General features: G+C 41.4%; 1 protein-coding gene across 1 annotated transcript in view; it reads left to right on the top strand.

The window, feature by feature from the left end:
• Nucleotides 1-11691: 11691 nt before the first annotated feature.
• The window catches only part of SMCHD1 (structural maintenance of chromosomes flexible hinge domain containing 1), a 94048-nt gene continuing 90373 nt past the window's right edge, over nt 11692-15366 (top strand). The window contains exon 1 of the mRNA XM_063131299.1: nt 11692-11835. Coding sequence (XP_062987369.1) covers nt 11692-11835 — 144 coding nt within the window. The remainder of the gene's footprint in view (nt 11836-15366) is intronic.

Genomic DNA, 15366 nt, shown 5'->3' with positions numbered 1-15366 from the left:
TGTTTAATTTCTTAATTTGAATGAAAAGGTTAAATCACTTGGGGTTATATCCAATGTCAGTCTAACATAAGTCCCACTAATTTAGTTTGGTCTACTCTAAGTAGGGCTAATGTTAGATACATCTGTTGGTGTCGTGGATGGATGGGAACACAGGTGCACACACAGAGCCAGATTAAGGTCATGATGGACCATGGACTAGCAGACTATAGTGCCCCCTTACTTCATGCCAGTTTAGAACATACACACATGATGTTTGCACACAAGGACACACAAAGAAAAGAGTGAAGTACAACACCTGAGGTAACGATTACTACATTTTGTTTGGAAAATAATTTTCAGTGTTTTCCTGAAAGCAAAAGACTCTTAACTCCTACTCACTCATTAGATATGCATAGGACCACATATGTATTAAAATAGGAATAAGGCTGCTGCTAGCCCTGCCCCCAGCATCGGAGTGCAGATGCCTGAAAAAGACCCCTTTCATGTGCACAGCTGTTTACACATGGGAGTTCCTTTACAGAGGTCTACACTCAGTGCACAGATGTCAAGTCCTAGGGCTATTCTGAGCATATTAATTTGGGACAGGGCCAGCAATTGCGTGCCACCCCTACTTCAATACATGAATACCTTGCATTTATGATCCACTAATAAACTGGAGGCTTCACTTTTTGATCCATTATCCAATTCTTCAGAATAAGAAAATTCTAGGTATTTCATCTGGATTCTGTTAAGAATTTAAATGTTATCATAGAACTCAATGCTTGCAGAGTTCAGTTGTGACCTGGTCAATTACAACATAAAAGGTTTCAACTTTTTCCATTACTATTTATTAAACATGAACAACCAAACCGGAAGATGATCTTAAGGTGGTTTACTATCATAAAAAACCACCAAAACAATGAAATACAACAGTAGAAAAATTTAAAAAATATTAAGGAGCCAGCAGTAAAGTTAATAATTAGAGCAACAGATTAAAGTTTAAATGCCTGCTGGAAAAGAAAGCTTCTAAGCTGGAATCTAAATGTATACAGTTAAAGATACAGGAATCTTCCTGGAAGGGACATTCCACAGACAACGATACTACAGAGAAGGCTCTTTCCCTGGTACCTGCCTAGTGCATAATTGTGAGTAGCGGCAGCAGCCAGTGAAGAGCCTTGGAAGATGATCTTGGCAATTGGGTGGGAACATATAGTCTCGTAAACCTAATGCCTAACCAAAAACAAGTTTGCCCAAAATAAGAACCTAAGAAGTGCCATGCTGGATCAGACCGAGAATCCATCTAGTCCAGCATTCTGTTCACACAGTGGCCAACCAGCTGTTGGCCAGGAATAAAGTAGGACATAGTGCAACAGCACCCTCCCACCCATGTTTCCCAGCAACTGGTGCATATAGGCTTACTGCCTCAGATACTGGAGGTAGTAAATTGCCTTCATTATAATAGAACTGTCAAAAAAAAGTGTTCAACATGTAACATCAAGCTATTCACTGCATATCTAATGTCTGGTTATACCAAAATATAGGCGGATAATATTGATTTCTTACCCGCCTCTCCCTTTGGATCGAGGCGGGGAACAACATTAGTACAGGAATCAACGCATCTTAAAAAAACTCTTGATTTTACATTGTCTGGGTAGGCCTGCCAGAAAAGGCTAGTCTTCAAAGCTGCCTTAAAATCACAGAATTAATTTTACAAATTTCGTCCAGCAGGCCGTTCTGCAATCCAGGGGGGACAGAAGAAAAGGTCCTCTGGGAAACTGATGTCAACCTAGTTTTGGCTGACTGAAGTAAGTTCTCCCCAGAGGACTTGAGTGTGCGGGGCGGACCAACACTTTGTACTTTGCCTGGAAACTAATTGGCAGCCAGTGGAGTGATTTTAATGTTGGGGTAATATGCTCACCCCTAGATGTACTGGTGACCAACCTGGCTGCCATATTTTGAACTAATTGAAGTTTCCGAACTAGGTACAACGGTAGCCCTATGTAGAGCGCATTGCAGAAGTCAAGCCTTGAGGTTACCAGCGCTTGCACTACTGTCTTGAGATAGTAGTAATATGTCAATATGGTAATCCGACTATACGGTGAGATAGTCATAATCTATTGTAAGAAAATCTGACAATTGAAGCAATTGACAAGAATATACATTTGCATTGGTTTTTAACTATCAACATTAATGTTTAGCCTTCATTGCTAAGAATCTGTAATGTATTTGTGCAGTTGCTACTACTGCACTGTTTGTAATCCATAGTACAAATGAGAACATATACATCATCTACCACAGGTTTTGTCGGCAGATGCAGCAAATGCCTTTAATAACTCCTCCAGTGCTGGTTCTTTTTTGGCTATAAGATGAAGATATCCTTGTAAATACTGCCATTGTTTTCCATACCAAAACTGGAAAGTAAACCTGTACAGATGCTAATTAGCAGCATCTACAGTTGGAGGGAGATGTACAATATCAAGATCTCTGTAGAGTTTTGTAATGTATTTCACTGCATGTTGAGTAGCTTGCGATGGGTAGAGCTCAGCTTTCTGTTTCCCCACCCCAATGTGTCAACACTTCTCAGCTTTTGGATAATTGCATGAGCATTTCCTCTATGAACATAGCTGTCCATGCTCCAGCCCATGTTATGTTCTGAAACCTTAAAGTGAAATACTTTTTTTTGGAAAGCTTTGACAACTTCTAGATATTTGTCATTAAGATCCATCATTTGCTGATAGTATAGTCTGTCATATTTGGTATAATTGTATCCAGGACTTGAAAAAATAGGCGCATTAGTTCAATGGTCTGCAAAATTAATTTCCAGTTTCTAGTCCTTACTATCCATATAAATGGTTTTATTATATCAATTGTGTGAAGATACGTAATCCAAAGGTATGCTGTTCCTGAACACTTAAAGATTTTCTTTATTTTCTTCAAGCATTTTCATTACGTTTTATAGAATTTCTCAGTACCACTGATGTTTTTCTCAAAAAGTAAACATTCCTTGATTCACTCTGCATTGCTTCATCGGATTCAGGAGATAATTTTTTGTTCTCTTTGGTGGTCTTTGCTGTAATGTGTTCATCAATGTCTGAAGTTGCAGACAATGGGTAGTATCTGTGCATGGCCATGATATAGCACTTCCAGGAGTATGCCCTGACACAAACAAAAACACTGGTTTCTGGAAGGGACATATTCTGCCCCTACCCAGTAACAAATGTTTTTGTTCACATAGGGGCTTGGCCTCGGAAGTGCTATATTGCAGCCTTGTTTGGCTCAATAGGGCTGGCTGCATGTGCACAGTCCCTATTAGATAGTACCCCAAGTGTGCTCTCTAGTGGTTTCCACCTCTCTATTACTGTAGTGTAACATTTCCACTATTAGTAGAGCACTTACAACTGTTGATACCAGTAAGAGGCCACAGACAGCAATGAGTCATGATATAACCCATAGCATCACTCCCTCTACACTCTCAGCATTACAATTCCAGCACTTTCAATACTAAATCCATCAAATTCCCAATAGCTCTCAAGTATGACATCAAAAGGTAGAATCTTATTAAATGCTGTAGGCCTGAAAGTTACTACTTGAATTGTTTTTATTCAGAGTCTGACTGAAAGAAAAAATAGACATATCCACACCTAATCTCTGCACATCTGAATGCTATCATGGTGTACATGCAACAGAGAATAGTTGGGTTTAAGTCCATCAGTGGGAGAAACAAGAACATAAAAAGACCCATGCTGTATCAGACTAAGGGCCCATCCACTCCAGCATTCTGTTCACACAGTGGCCAACGAGAGACTTTTAAAGTCAAAAGTGACAGTGTTGGACTTCCTTGGCAACCTTCCCCTTAAACATATGTTAAATCTGATAGCACTGTGGTCACGGTTTCCAGTTGGTTCAACAATGTTTATATTTTGCACTAGGTCCTGGGCACACCATTTAGGATTAAATCCAGGACCACCTCCCCCCTGGTCAGTTCCATGGCCAACTATCCTAGGTCACAGTTGTTCAGGGCATCAAGAAATTTAACCTTTTTGTTGTGTCTGGAATATGCATTTATCCTGTCAATGTGGGGGTAATTGAAGTCACCCATTATTACAATTCCTCATTTCCTGATTCCGTTTTCAATCTCAAGGTCACTGTGTGCATTCTGGTCTGGGGGACAATAGCATGTTCCTAGTACTAAATCATAAAGCATGGTATGTGTGTTTTAAATTTGTTAGTTGTTTTTATGCTCTTCATGGTTTTTAATTTTTGTGAACCGCCCAGAGAGCTTTGGCTATTGGGCGGTATAAAAATAATAAATAAATAAAGTTACCCACAGAGCTTCTGTGGAAAAGTCTGCTCTTTTTAGGTGGCCTGGTCTGCTTGGCACTATATCCTCTTTGACATACAGAGCAACACCTTCAATGCACCCTTCCCTGTCCTTCCTGTAGAGTTTGTATCCAGAGATGACTATGTCCCACTGGTTCTCTTTGTTCCACCAGGCTTCCAAAATGTCCATTATATCTAGATTCTCCTTTAAAACAATTTTGGCTCAGAGTCTTCTAGCATTTTCACAGAAACACAAATACACTGAATCCCTCCCTGGATGTCTCTGGGATGTGCATCTTTTGCTATGGCATGTTGGCCTCTTTGGCTGGAAATCATATTCTACCATATACTCATGGCCTATTTCTTCCCCTTCTACATTTGGGCAATCAAAAACATTTTCATTTTCCATCTCCTAGGGATGATTTAATACAAACCAGATGCTTCCCAGTGCCTGTTGGCTTTCCCCAGGTTTTAGTTTAAAAGCTGCTCTACCACATTTTTAGGTTTAGCACCAGCCATCTAGTTCCATTTTGATCAAAGTACAGCCTGGCTTGTCCCAAAATGCTCCCCAGTGCCTAACAAATCTGAACCCCTCCTTCCTGCACCACACACTGGGACTCCTCAGGTTCGCCTGTCTAACTGGCCCTGCACGTGGAACAGGTAGCATTTCAGGGGAAACCACCTTGGTGGTTTTGGATTTCAACCTCTGACTTAGCAACCTGAATTTGGCTTCCAAGACTCATGACTACATTTCCCCACTATGACCACTGACTCCATTCCAGCACTATCTATTAGCATATCTAGATGGTGTATGATATCCATAACCTTTGCATCAAGCTGACAATTCACTATGCAGTCTGCACACCCATCACAAACCCAGCTGTCTTTGTATAGAATGATCGAATCTCCCAATACCAAAAGCCTCACTCCTGGAAGCACATCCTCAATGCAAGAGGATATTTGCTTCCAAGGAATGGATCTCTTCTAAGGATCATTTCCGTCTTCCTCAGAATTATGTCCTCCTTCCTTGAGACTTCCATTATCCATGACTGCAGAGAAGCTGTCAGTCAGAGTGAGACACTGCTATTAGGTCCTTGAAGGTCTCATTCACCAACCGCTCTGCCTGTCTTAGCTTCTCCAAGTCAGCAATGTTGGCTTCAATGGAATGAACATGTTACCTGACAGTCAGTAGGTCATTACACCGAGCACAAGCCCATGACTTCTGTACAGCAAGCAGACAGTTGTAGATGTGGTGCACAGTGCAATACACTAGACAGCCCCCACACCTACTGGCTTTCTATATTCATAGCTGGTTTGTTGTTGTGTTTGTTTATCTGGAAAACATAGTTACTAGGAGAAGATGGGGAATTTATTTATAGTTATATATTTACAGTTACTATGAGTAGGGAGCCCAAGCTTCCTCGCCTTGTTGCTAAATTCCACAGGTAATTTATTTGTGTACTGCTGCTTTATCACTTGAACTGAAGTGGTTTGGGAAGGGATGTGGTTTGCAAGGGCTGAGTCCCTTTTCTGGGATTAGCTACAATAATGTGAAATTCCTCAGTGTCTGAATCTTCTGTTTTTCAAGCATATAATCAGACAAGATTTCAGCTATTGTCTTTTAAAGCAGATTTGTCTGGATGAGGGCAGTCCATGCATCTCCTCTTGTGTAACAAATTTCTTTTGAGTGTTCCTCCAATTTGTATGACCTTGACTTCAATAAAAAACGCCCCCTTTTGTTCTTCGTCTGTGATAAGTTTGCCACAGAATAAGCACGTCCTCTTTCTTTTTTCTCAGTGAAGAGTATGTAGGGTTTTGGGGGGATATAGGCTCAATGGCATGCTTTATCGACTTCCAGCCCACCTTGAGGAACTTCCAAGTCTCCCAAGCAAATTGTCATCTCTTTCCTTGCTCACTTCAGTGATGCCTCTTTCCCAAACAAGCACGCAACTTGCATGATCTCCAAGACTAAAATGGAAGAAAGCACTCGTCCAGATAGACTAGAACTAAACTGTTTAGGGATTTAAAGATCAGCACCAAGACTTTGAATTGGATGCAGAAACTGACTGGAAAGCAGTGCAGTTGGTGCACCACTAGAGTAATATTTAAAATGGCCAGTCCCAGTAAGTAGCCTCATTGCTCTCTTCTGAACTAACTGAAGTTTCCAGACTTTTAGAGGTAGCCCCATGTATAGTGCATTGCAATAACCCAGCTGGGAGGTTACCAGTGTGTGGATATCTGTAACCATAACTGGGCTATCTCTGTGCAGGTATGGTTGTAGCTGATATATCAGCTGACACTGATAAAAGGCACTTTGGGCCACTTGGCCCTCAAGTGACAGAGATAGACCTATTAGCATGTCAAACTACAAAGCTGCTCTTAATTAAAACAGGTTGAACATCAGTTAACTGAACTGATGAACAACCTACAGAACCATCATCATCTCTAGATTTAGTCTCCATTTTTGGCCCTCATCCAGCCTATTACCAAGTCACTGCCCTAATTGCATTTGATGAAAAGAAGAGGTACAGTGTCATCTGAATATTAATGACACTTCCCTCCCTGGACAACCTCTCCCAATGGTTTAATGTATTTGCTAGAAAGCTTGGGGGATGCCAGAATAAAGTCTCCATGAAACAGGACTATAGTCCCCCAGCAATACATTTTGGAACTGGCTGTCCAAGTAGGAGTGGAGCCACTGTAAAACAGTGCCACCAATACCAAATTCAAGTCAGCCTCCCCAGAAGGAAATCATGACTGATGGCATCAAAAGCTCCTGAGAGGTCTAGGAGAAATAACAGAAATGTACTCCCCTTGTCTTTCATCCTGCAAACATCCCACAACATGAACAAGACAGTCTCCACTCTGCACCCAGGCCTAAAGCGTGATTGAAATAGGTCCAGATAATCAGTATCACTCAGAAGTGCCTGATGTTGACCAGCAACAATCCACTAAATAACTTTGCCCAAAAATAGAAAATTGGCCACTGATCTAAAATTGTTACTATCCTCCAAATGTAACCCCAACATTTTAAGGAGAGGCCAAACCATCATCTCATTTATTTATTTATTGCATTTCTATACCGCCCAAAAGCCAGAGCTCTCTGGGCGGTTCACAAAAATTTAAAGAGATTGGTGGATGGCTATCCCTCAAGGAAGAATTTATCACTTCCTGGATCCAAGTCCTCAGACCAAATCTACTGGTCAAGGGCAGGGGGTTAAGAGCACAGGTGGTTGAATGTACAGATCCATGTCATCAAGCCTCAACAACTAATGCTCATCCCATAAAACTGGACAAGACTGTGCACTGGACATCCCAACAATTTGGTTTGTATTCTCTATGGAATCCACATTATGATGGAACTGAGCAACTTCGTCCTCAAAGTATACTGCAAATAGTTTACAACAAGCAGTTGATGGCTCAATGGGATATTTCTTCTGATCAGCATGAAAAAGGTAATGAACTACCCCAAAAAATATTTGGAAGATGTGTTGTACTAAAACTTTCATTAGCTCCAGCCAGCATGACCAATAGTCAGTGATGGTGGTAGCTGTGCTTAAAATAGCTGGAGACACCAGGTTGGGGGAGCCTGAGTTAGCAGAATCATGACTTTCATAATTTGATAAATACTGCAATGCACTCTACGTAGGGCTGCTTTTGAAGACGGTTCGGAAGCTGCAGCTCGTGCAAAATGTATCGGCTAGATTGATTTCGGGAACTAGAAGGTTTGACTATATAACACCTGCTCTGATCCACTTGCGCTGGCTGCCTGTATGTTTCCAATCCAAATTCAAGGTGCTGGTTTTGACCTATAAAGCCTTACACGGCTTGGCACCACAATACCTGACGGAACGCCTCTCCCGACGTGAATATATCCCGTCACTACGTTCAACATCTAAGGTCCTCCTCCGGGTGCCTATTCCGAGAGAGGCTCGGAGTGTGGCAACGAGGGACAAGGCCTTTTCGGTGGTGGTCCCCAGACTCTGGAATGATCTCCCTGATGAGGCTCGCCTGGCACCAATGCTGCTATCTTTCTGGCGCCAGGTTAAGACTTTCCTCTTTGCTCAGGCATATGGCGGCACATCTTAATCACCCACATGTTGTTTTTTAACGGTTGTTAATGCTTTATGTGTGTATGTTCTGTGTTTTAGAATTTAAAATTTTGTATACTCGTTTTTATCTTAATTTTAGAATTTCTGTAAACTGCCCAGAGAGCCCTGGCTATGGGGGAAGTATATAAGTGTAATAAATAAATAAATAAATAAATTGTAGAGTTCAGGTAGCTGGGAAAGTACAAGATCACCCATATGATTTCGATAGATGATACAGGTGGTTAATTATGTAAAGCTTCATGTACATGCATAACACTATAAAATATGAAAAGACAGAGTTATTTACAATCTAGAAATCAATACAAGGAAGACAAACAAAATGAATAAAAATGGAGGTGACGGCAAATCGGCAGAATATGGATTTCAGTAACATATATTCATGTTTTGTTACTGTGAGAAATGGAGCCTGTGCTAAAGTCTTCACAGAAAAGGTAGATTTTGCCAGGCATAAGTAGCAGCAAGGGAGAAAGAGCAGTCATTTGATGAAGCAACAGACCCTTGGATTTCTGAGGGTAGTGGAGCTGATATGAATAATGGTCACAGACATGGATGTATTTGGCTACAACAGCAGAGTGAAGGGTGGAAAGGCCATGAAGGGTCTGGGTGGGGAGCATGAGGAGCATTGTGTGATCAGAATGATAAGAGATGAATGATTTTAGCAGCATAGTGCTTCATAGGGCCAAGGTTACAAGTTGAAGACCAGGGAGGAAAATCATTACAAAAAAAATCTATGGATTGTTACAACACCAGAAGGCTAGAAAATAGACCATTAGCTTGTTGTTCTTTAGTATGAATGAAGAGCCATGCAATTTTCACCTGATTTGGTAAAAAGCAGTCTATGGTAGCATGAAATCCTGGAATTCCAGGTGCAGCAGTGAATTCAGGAGAACATTAGGCTACAAACTTCTTTCAATCTGCCTATGAGAAAATTGTGAATGGCACTGAATGAGATGTTGAATTAATGTTATAGGTCCTGCTGCAGTTTATTGATGGATCAAAGAATACATAATAAATATAAATATTATATACTAATCAACTGGATAAAAATGTATAGGAAAATTATTTGATAGAATATATGTGTGCCTTTTGGTGTCAGAAATTAAAAATGAATTCTTCCCACTCTGTTTAATAAAGAGGGGAAAAGTCAGTTTCATGATAGTACTGCTATACTGCAATTGAACATTAAGCTATGCTGTCTACTTGTGATTTCTCCATTTTGCAAGTTTGAGAATTATAAAACTAGATTATGGATTTTTTTCTTTTAGGTGAAGGTAAATGTTAAGTAAAAGTTCTGCATACTAATGTCTGTCTTACCTTTGCTACATACGTAATATCCATTTATGAGAATGACAATAGCTAGAGAAATGGTTTCCAACGATGATTCACATGTATATTTTGGAAAAGGAACAAAACTTGTACAAATGGGGCATCCACTCAATGGTTAGGAACTCTTGTTCTAATGGAGAGTTACAAGTTTTGTCTTCTAAGGTTAGCCATTGCCTGTCTTCTTGGCACTTTAACTGACATTTTATGGTGTGTGTGTTGAGAACTTTGGGACAGCAGCTCAGACTGTTCAAACTAGATATTCACTTTCTAAGAATTTATTTGGGAAACCATATCTCAAATGAAGCCATTGAATGAAGCATAATCATACTTGCAATGTCCATACAACAAATATGGCTATAAACAAAAACATGATTATTGGGAATATGCGAATAGATCTTATTATGTGCCATACCAACTGTTAGTCACTAGGACTAAATCCTATACCCAGTAAGCTCCATTGAATTTAGTGGGATTTACTTCTGAGTAGACATGTGTAAGATTACACTATGAACTCTACTAAACACTTGGTATTCTGGGTTCACTTTGCAGTCATTGTGGTTGATGGAAAGTTGTCCAGTAATGGCATTCATTTAATCTGGGGTTCTGTCCAATAACATAGTAAGTATATAAAAAAAGAATGCACATGCAGAGCACACCTCTCTTCTTGCAGATCTAGAATGTGGGGGTTTCAAGTCAGAGTGCATCTTGTAATCTAAGAAGAGCCCCAAATCCTCTGCTTTTAGAAATAAAGCAGTGCCTTCAGTTCTAGCCATATTTGAAGGAGCATCGTAAATGGCTCCCTCTCTTAAAATAACAGCAGTCCCTAGAATAACCTTGTGCTAATCACTATCTCCGAGTCTAGGTTACGACACAGTTGTATACGGAAAGAACACACTGGATACTCTACCACGAGGTATTGTAAGGTTGAATAGATATAACACTAAAGGTAAAACTCCACAGCATGAAAACATCAAACTATAATTTGATTTGTGCTTATTGGTCACTGCCAATTTTATAGGGCTAGTTCTAGGTATAGTCAGATTTGGAGTAAGCCCATTGAAATCAATTGGACTTTATTTAGGGCAAAGTTAAATCCCATTGATTTCAATGGGTCTATTCCGGTTATTAGACCGATTACATTTATTTCCCCTCTACATTAAAACTTTTGAGTGTAGATTGAACTACGTGGTTAAAAAAAACTCGGGAGTTAGGTTTTTTAAAAAATAAAATAAAAATTCTTGCGTTGGCTAATATTTTACTTTGCAGGTGTCTTAAGAAAACTACAGTGGGTGTGGTGGATTTGCAGTCCCATTCTGGAGAACGTTTAAGTGCTGGAAGACGTAGCTTGTCTCATAGTTTCCCTCCTTAATTGAATCCAGTAAAGCGCCATTACAGATAACGTAGCGTTTTAATCCGCAGGAATGTTCCTTCACCTCAGGGCGGCTGGCTCCAAGCCACCAAGTTTATCATCTCTTCAGGAAACCGCAGAGGCACACCCTTCCGCTTCTGTCTCCTGGCTTAAAACAACAGCCAAGACCATCGGTTTCGGTTTCCATTTTAAGCGAAAGGGGCGCACGTCACAGAGCCAGTTTTCGACCTCGTCCCAATAGCGGCTTCGATCGTGCCCTTCAAAGCGGACATGACGCGCCTCGTCGCCTCGGACTCCTAGTTATGCCCCTGCAGCCGGATTGAAACTCCCGCGAGCGCTTTCGCTTCCGGGTTTGCCGCTTCTTCCCGCTCCGCCCCTTCTCTCCATTGTTCCACTCTTTTGTGTTTCCTCCGGCGGCTCAGGCCACGCCCCTCCCTCGGCGCTGTGCAGGCCACGCCCCTTCCATTTCACCGCTCCCGCCCCTTCCCTCAGCCAAGACGAAACCGCCTGCTCCGCGGGCAAAGAGAGCGGCGGCCGGCGGGCCCACTCGGTCAGTCGAAGCTCTTCGCAGTGTTCGGTCCCAACATGGCAGCAGCTGAGGAGGGACGTGGTGGCGGCGACCTTACTCTCTTCGTGTATGATCGGCGCCAGAATAAGTCAGACGACAGCGAGAAAGTTCTTGAATGTCGCGAAGAAAACTATGGGAATTTCCGTAGCGCCGTGTGCCAGGTAACAGCCGTCGGGGAGCGGATAGGAGGCAAGGAATGGAAGGAAATTTAAATGCGTCACGGTTTAACGGACAGCCAACGACACTCTATTTCTATGACGCCCCCTTCCTTCCCCCTCGCGCCGACATGGCCAAGTGCGTAACGGCAGCCGAGGCAGTTGTAGAAGAACCTCTGAACTTGAGCGCCAGGCACTTTCGTGGCACGTGCCGAGGCGGCTGGTGGGTAACGGTTGCGCGCGGCGTCCCTTTCGCCGCCGGAAAGGCGCGAAGTGGCACAAAGAAGGGTCGCGAGCGAAGGGAAAAGGTGTGAAAGAGGGCGGAGGCGCCGCCGCAGCAGCAATCGCTACTCCGCCTGTCAGGAGTTTTAAGAAGCAGCCGGAAACTCTTCTCTCTACCCCCCTGCAGGCCACTCCTGGGAACTGCAGCCAGTCGCAGCTTCATTTTAAGGCAGCAGTGGTGTTGCCTGCTGAAGGAGGGGAGGGGAGGGGAGCCTCCTAGGTGACAAGTTATTAAACAAATATTAGCGTGACCATATGAAAAGGAGGATAGGGCTCCTGTATCTTTAACAGTTGCATAGAAAAGGGAATTTCAGTAGTTGTCATTTGAATATAGAGAACCTGGTGAAATTCCCTCTATCACAACAGTTAAAGCTGCAGGAGCTATACTAGAGTGACCAGATTTAAAAGAGGGCAGGGCACCTGCAACTTTAACTGTTGTGATGAAAAGGAAATTTCACCAGGTTCCCCATATATAAATGACATCTGCTGAAATTTCCTTTTCAATACAACTGTTAAAGATACAGAAGCCCTGTCCTCCTTTTCATATGGTTACCCTACAAATATAGCCTGTCAAATTATTGTTCTATGTTGATGTAGTTATGGGTTGTATCTGATATTACTCCTATTTAGAATAGATCTAAGTCTGTTACCATGTGAACTATTAGGGGGTATGCAAGTCTGTACGCTAGCCTCTTCTGGAAGAAAGGAATCCCATCTGAAACCTTTAGAGAGCCATTGCCAGTCAGTGTCAACAATACTGAACTAGATGGACCAATGGTCTGACTTAGTATAAAGCAGCTTCCTATGTTCTGCCTCCTGTCATCGGCTGATTTAGTAAGCAGGGCTGTGGAGTCAGAGTCCTGGAGTCGGAAGCAATTCTTGGGTTACTGGAGTCGGAGTCGGTAAAAATGTACCGACTCTGACTCCTAATAAATTTAAATTGTATATAGAGTTGCGATATGTCCCTGAAAACCAAGATTGTCCTGGATTCCAGCCAATTCCAAAATATTCTGGCTGGTTGGACAAAAATCCCGGATTTGTAGTCCAGCTGGCCAGAGAAATGCAGACACCCTCAGCGGATCGGCAGCAGCAGAGAAAAAGACAGATCAATGTGCTGCCTTTTCCAGAGTGCCACTGCACCTTCACAGGCAGGCTCAGACGAGTCACCATGACTCAGGTGCTCCAAGTATGTGAGTTCTAAGCACAAGAAGGAGTTTGGTAATCCTGGCTGGTTGCGGTAATCGCTGGGTCCCGCTGGGTTGTTTGTGGGGGAAGAAAATGTTTTTTGGGTTGTATGAGGGAGGGAGTAGGAGGATGGGAGGAAGGAAAGGAAGCACAAAAACAAACTTTCACTTTTAACTGAATAAAATACAGTTGTTACGAAGTAGCTCTCCTGTGAGTGAGCAGTACAAACTCCATTTTGAGGCAGCCAACAGTCAAGGCGTCTTCACCCTTCCATCTCCAATAGAGATAAGGGGGGGAAACACAGGAATGGGGCTGAGAGCAATCACAAGGCTAGGTCAAGCAATTCATTTAGATAAGAATCACCTTACTTAGCCACAGATGCTCTATAACCAATAGCTAAAGATTCCTTACAAGTGTGTGTGTGAGAGCCTCATTAGAACGTGTGCAAGTTGTACACGGGTCTAATGAGAGTATATCACGTAACACAGTAAAGGAGATTTTTATTTGGATTTTAGAAAAAAACCCACCCCAAAACATATACGCCTAATGGCACGAATCAGTTGCTTTAAACACTTTTAGCTACCTAAACTAATGCATGTTTAATTAGAAGTAATTTCGATAGACGTAAGTCCCAGTGAGTTCTGAGTAGACACACAGTAAATCCCTTTGTCTGCAATGGGGCTTGCTCCTAGGTAAATGTATTTTTATCAGGATTTTAATTTAATTTCAAGTTATTTTGTGGTAGCGACACCCTGTGAAGAAAATCACAATGGCAAAAAGAGTGTCAACGAAGTTGGCTGTTTGTGAACATTTTACAATAAGAAGAGATGAGAAATATTATGTATGTCAGTGTATTATAGAAGATGATGATTCAGAAAAAACATGTAATGCAAAAATCAGTAGTTCTGGTGGTTCTGACAAAAATGCACCTACAAGACCACCAAATTTGAAAAGACACTTGCAGTGATTTCATCCTAAAGTGTTAGAAGCTGTGAATGAGAAAGAACATTCCATCTACTTCAGGGCTAAAGGAAGATCAGAAATCTACTGGATGCCAAACACAGGTATCAAGATTCTTTACATCTGATAAAGTTACCATAACAATGTTGCCAGAAAAGTTCAAAAACCACATCATTGAAATATCAGTGAAGAATAGTGTACCTATATCCTTTTTTCACAACCAGCCTTTTAAGGCTTAACTGGAGAAATGGCTAGAAAATTTGGAGTTTCTCTTGAAAGAGAAAGCGTAAGGAGACTTATAACTGAAGAAGGCAAATGTAAGAAACGAGAACTTCGAAAAAGTTTGAAGGAACGTTTTGTCTTCATTAAAATGTATGCATACACATGTCACAGAGTCAATTATTTTGCTATTAACGTTGAATGAATACATTTATTACGGTCATTGACCAGAACCAATAAAAACATTAATAGCAAACAGATAATCACAAGCACATACATACATTACTATATTACATACATCCAGCAGTTGCTGAGAAATTGTATATTAATGTTAGATTTGTTGATGAAAGCAATAAAATTATAACTCGGATATTAGGAGTAAAGGACACCCAGGCACACCACACCAGCGAATACCTTCAGAAGTTAGTGGAAGATGTTTTGAAAGATTTTGAAATTAAAAAGGAACAGGTTCTATGTTTTGTAACAGATAATGCTTCAAATATGTTAAGCACAATTGAGAAAATGAATAAAGTTGATGAAGAAAGCACACAAATATTAGAAGATGAAGATCCCATTCCTGCACCAACGGGGCAAATAGAAGAGAGCAGTGAAACTGAAACTTTAGATGATATTGCAGAAGAAGCATCTAAGCTTATTACAATTCAGCATATGCGTTGTGCTGTACATACACTGCAACTAGCAATAAGAGATGGATTGAAAGATCGTCATGCAGCTACTCTAATTGGCAAGCTGAGGCAAGTAGCTGTTGCAGCCAGGATCCCTAAAGCAGATGCTATTCTAAAGAGACGTGCTGGAAAAGGAGCCATTTTGGATCAAGCAACATGCTGGGGAAGCACTTATTTGATGATAAAGCATTTGCTTGAACTAAAA

Source organism: Elgaria multicarinata, chromosome 7 (assembly GCF_023053635.1).
Source record: "Elgaria multicarinata webbii isolate HBS135686 ecotype San Diego chromosome 7, rElgMul1.1.pri, whole genome shotgun sequence".
Lineage (NCBI taxonomy): Eukaryota > Metazoa > Chordata > Lepidosauria > Squamata > Anguidae > Elgaria > Elgaria multicarinata.
The sequence above is the reverse complement of the archived record's forward strand: the minus strand, read 5'-3'. Positions and strand labels throughout refer to the sequence as shown.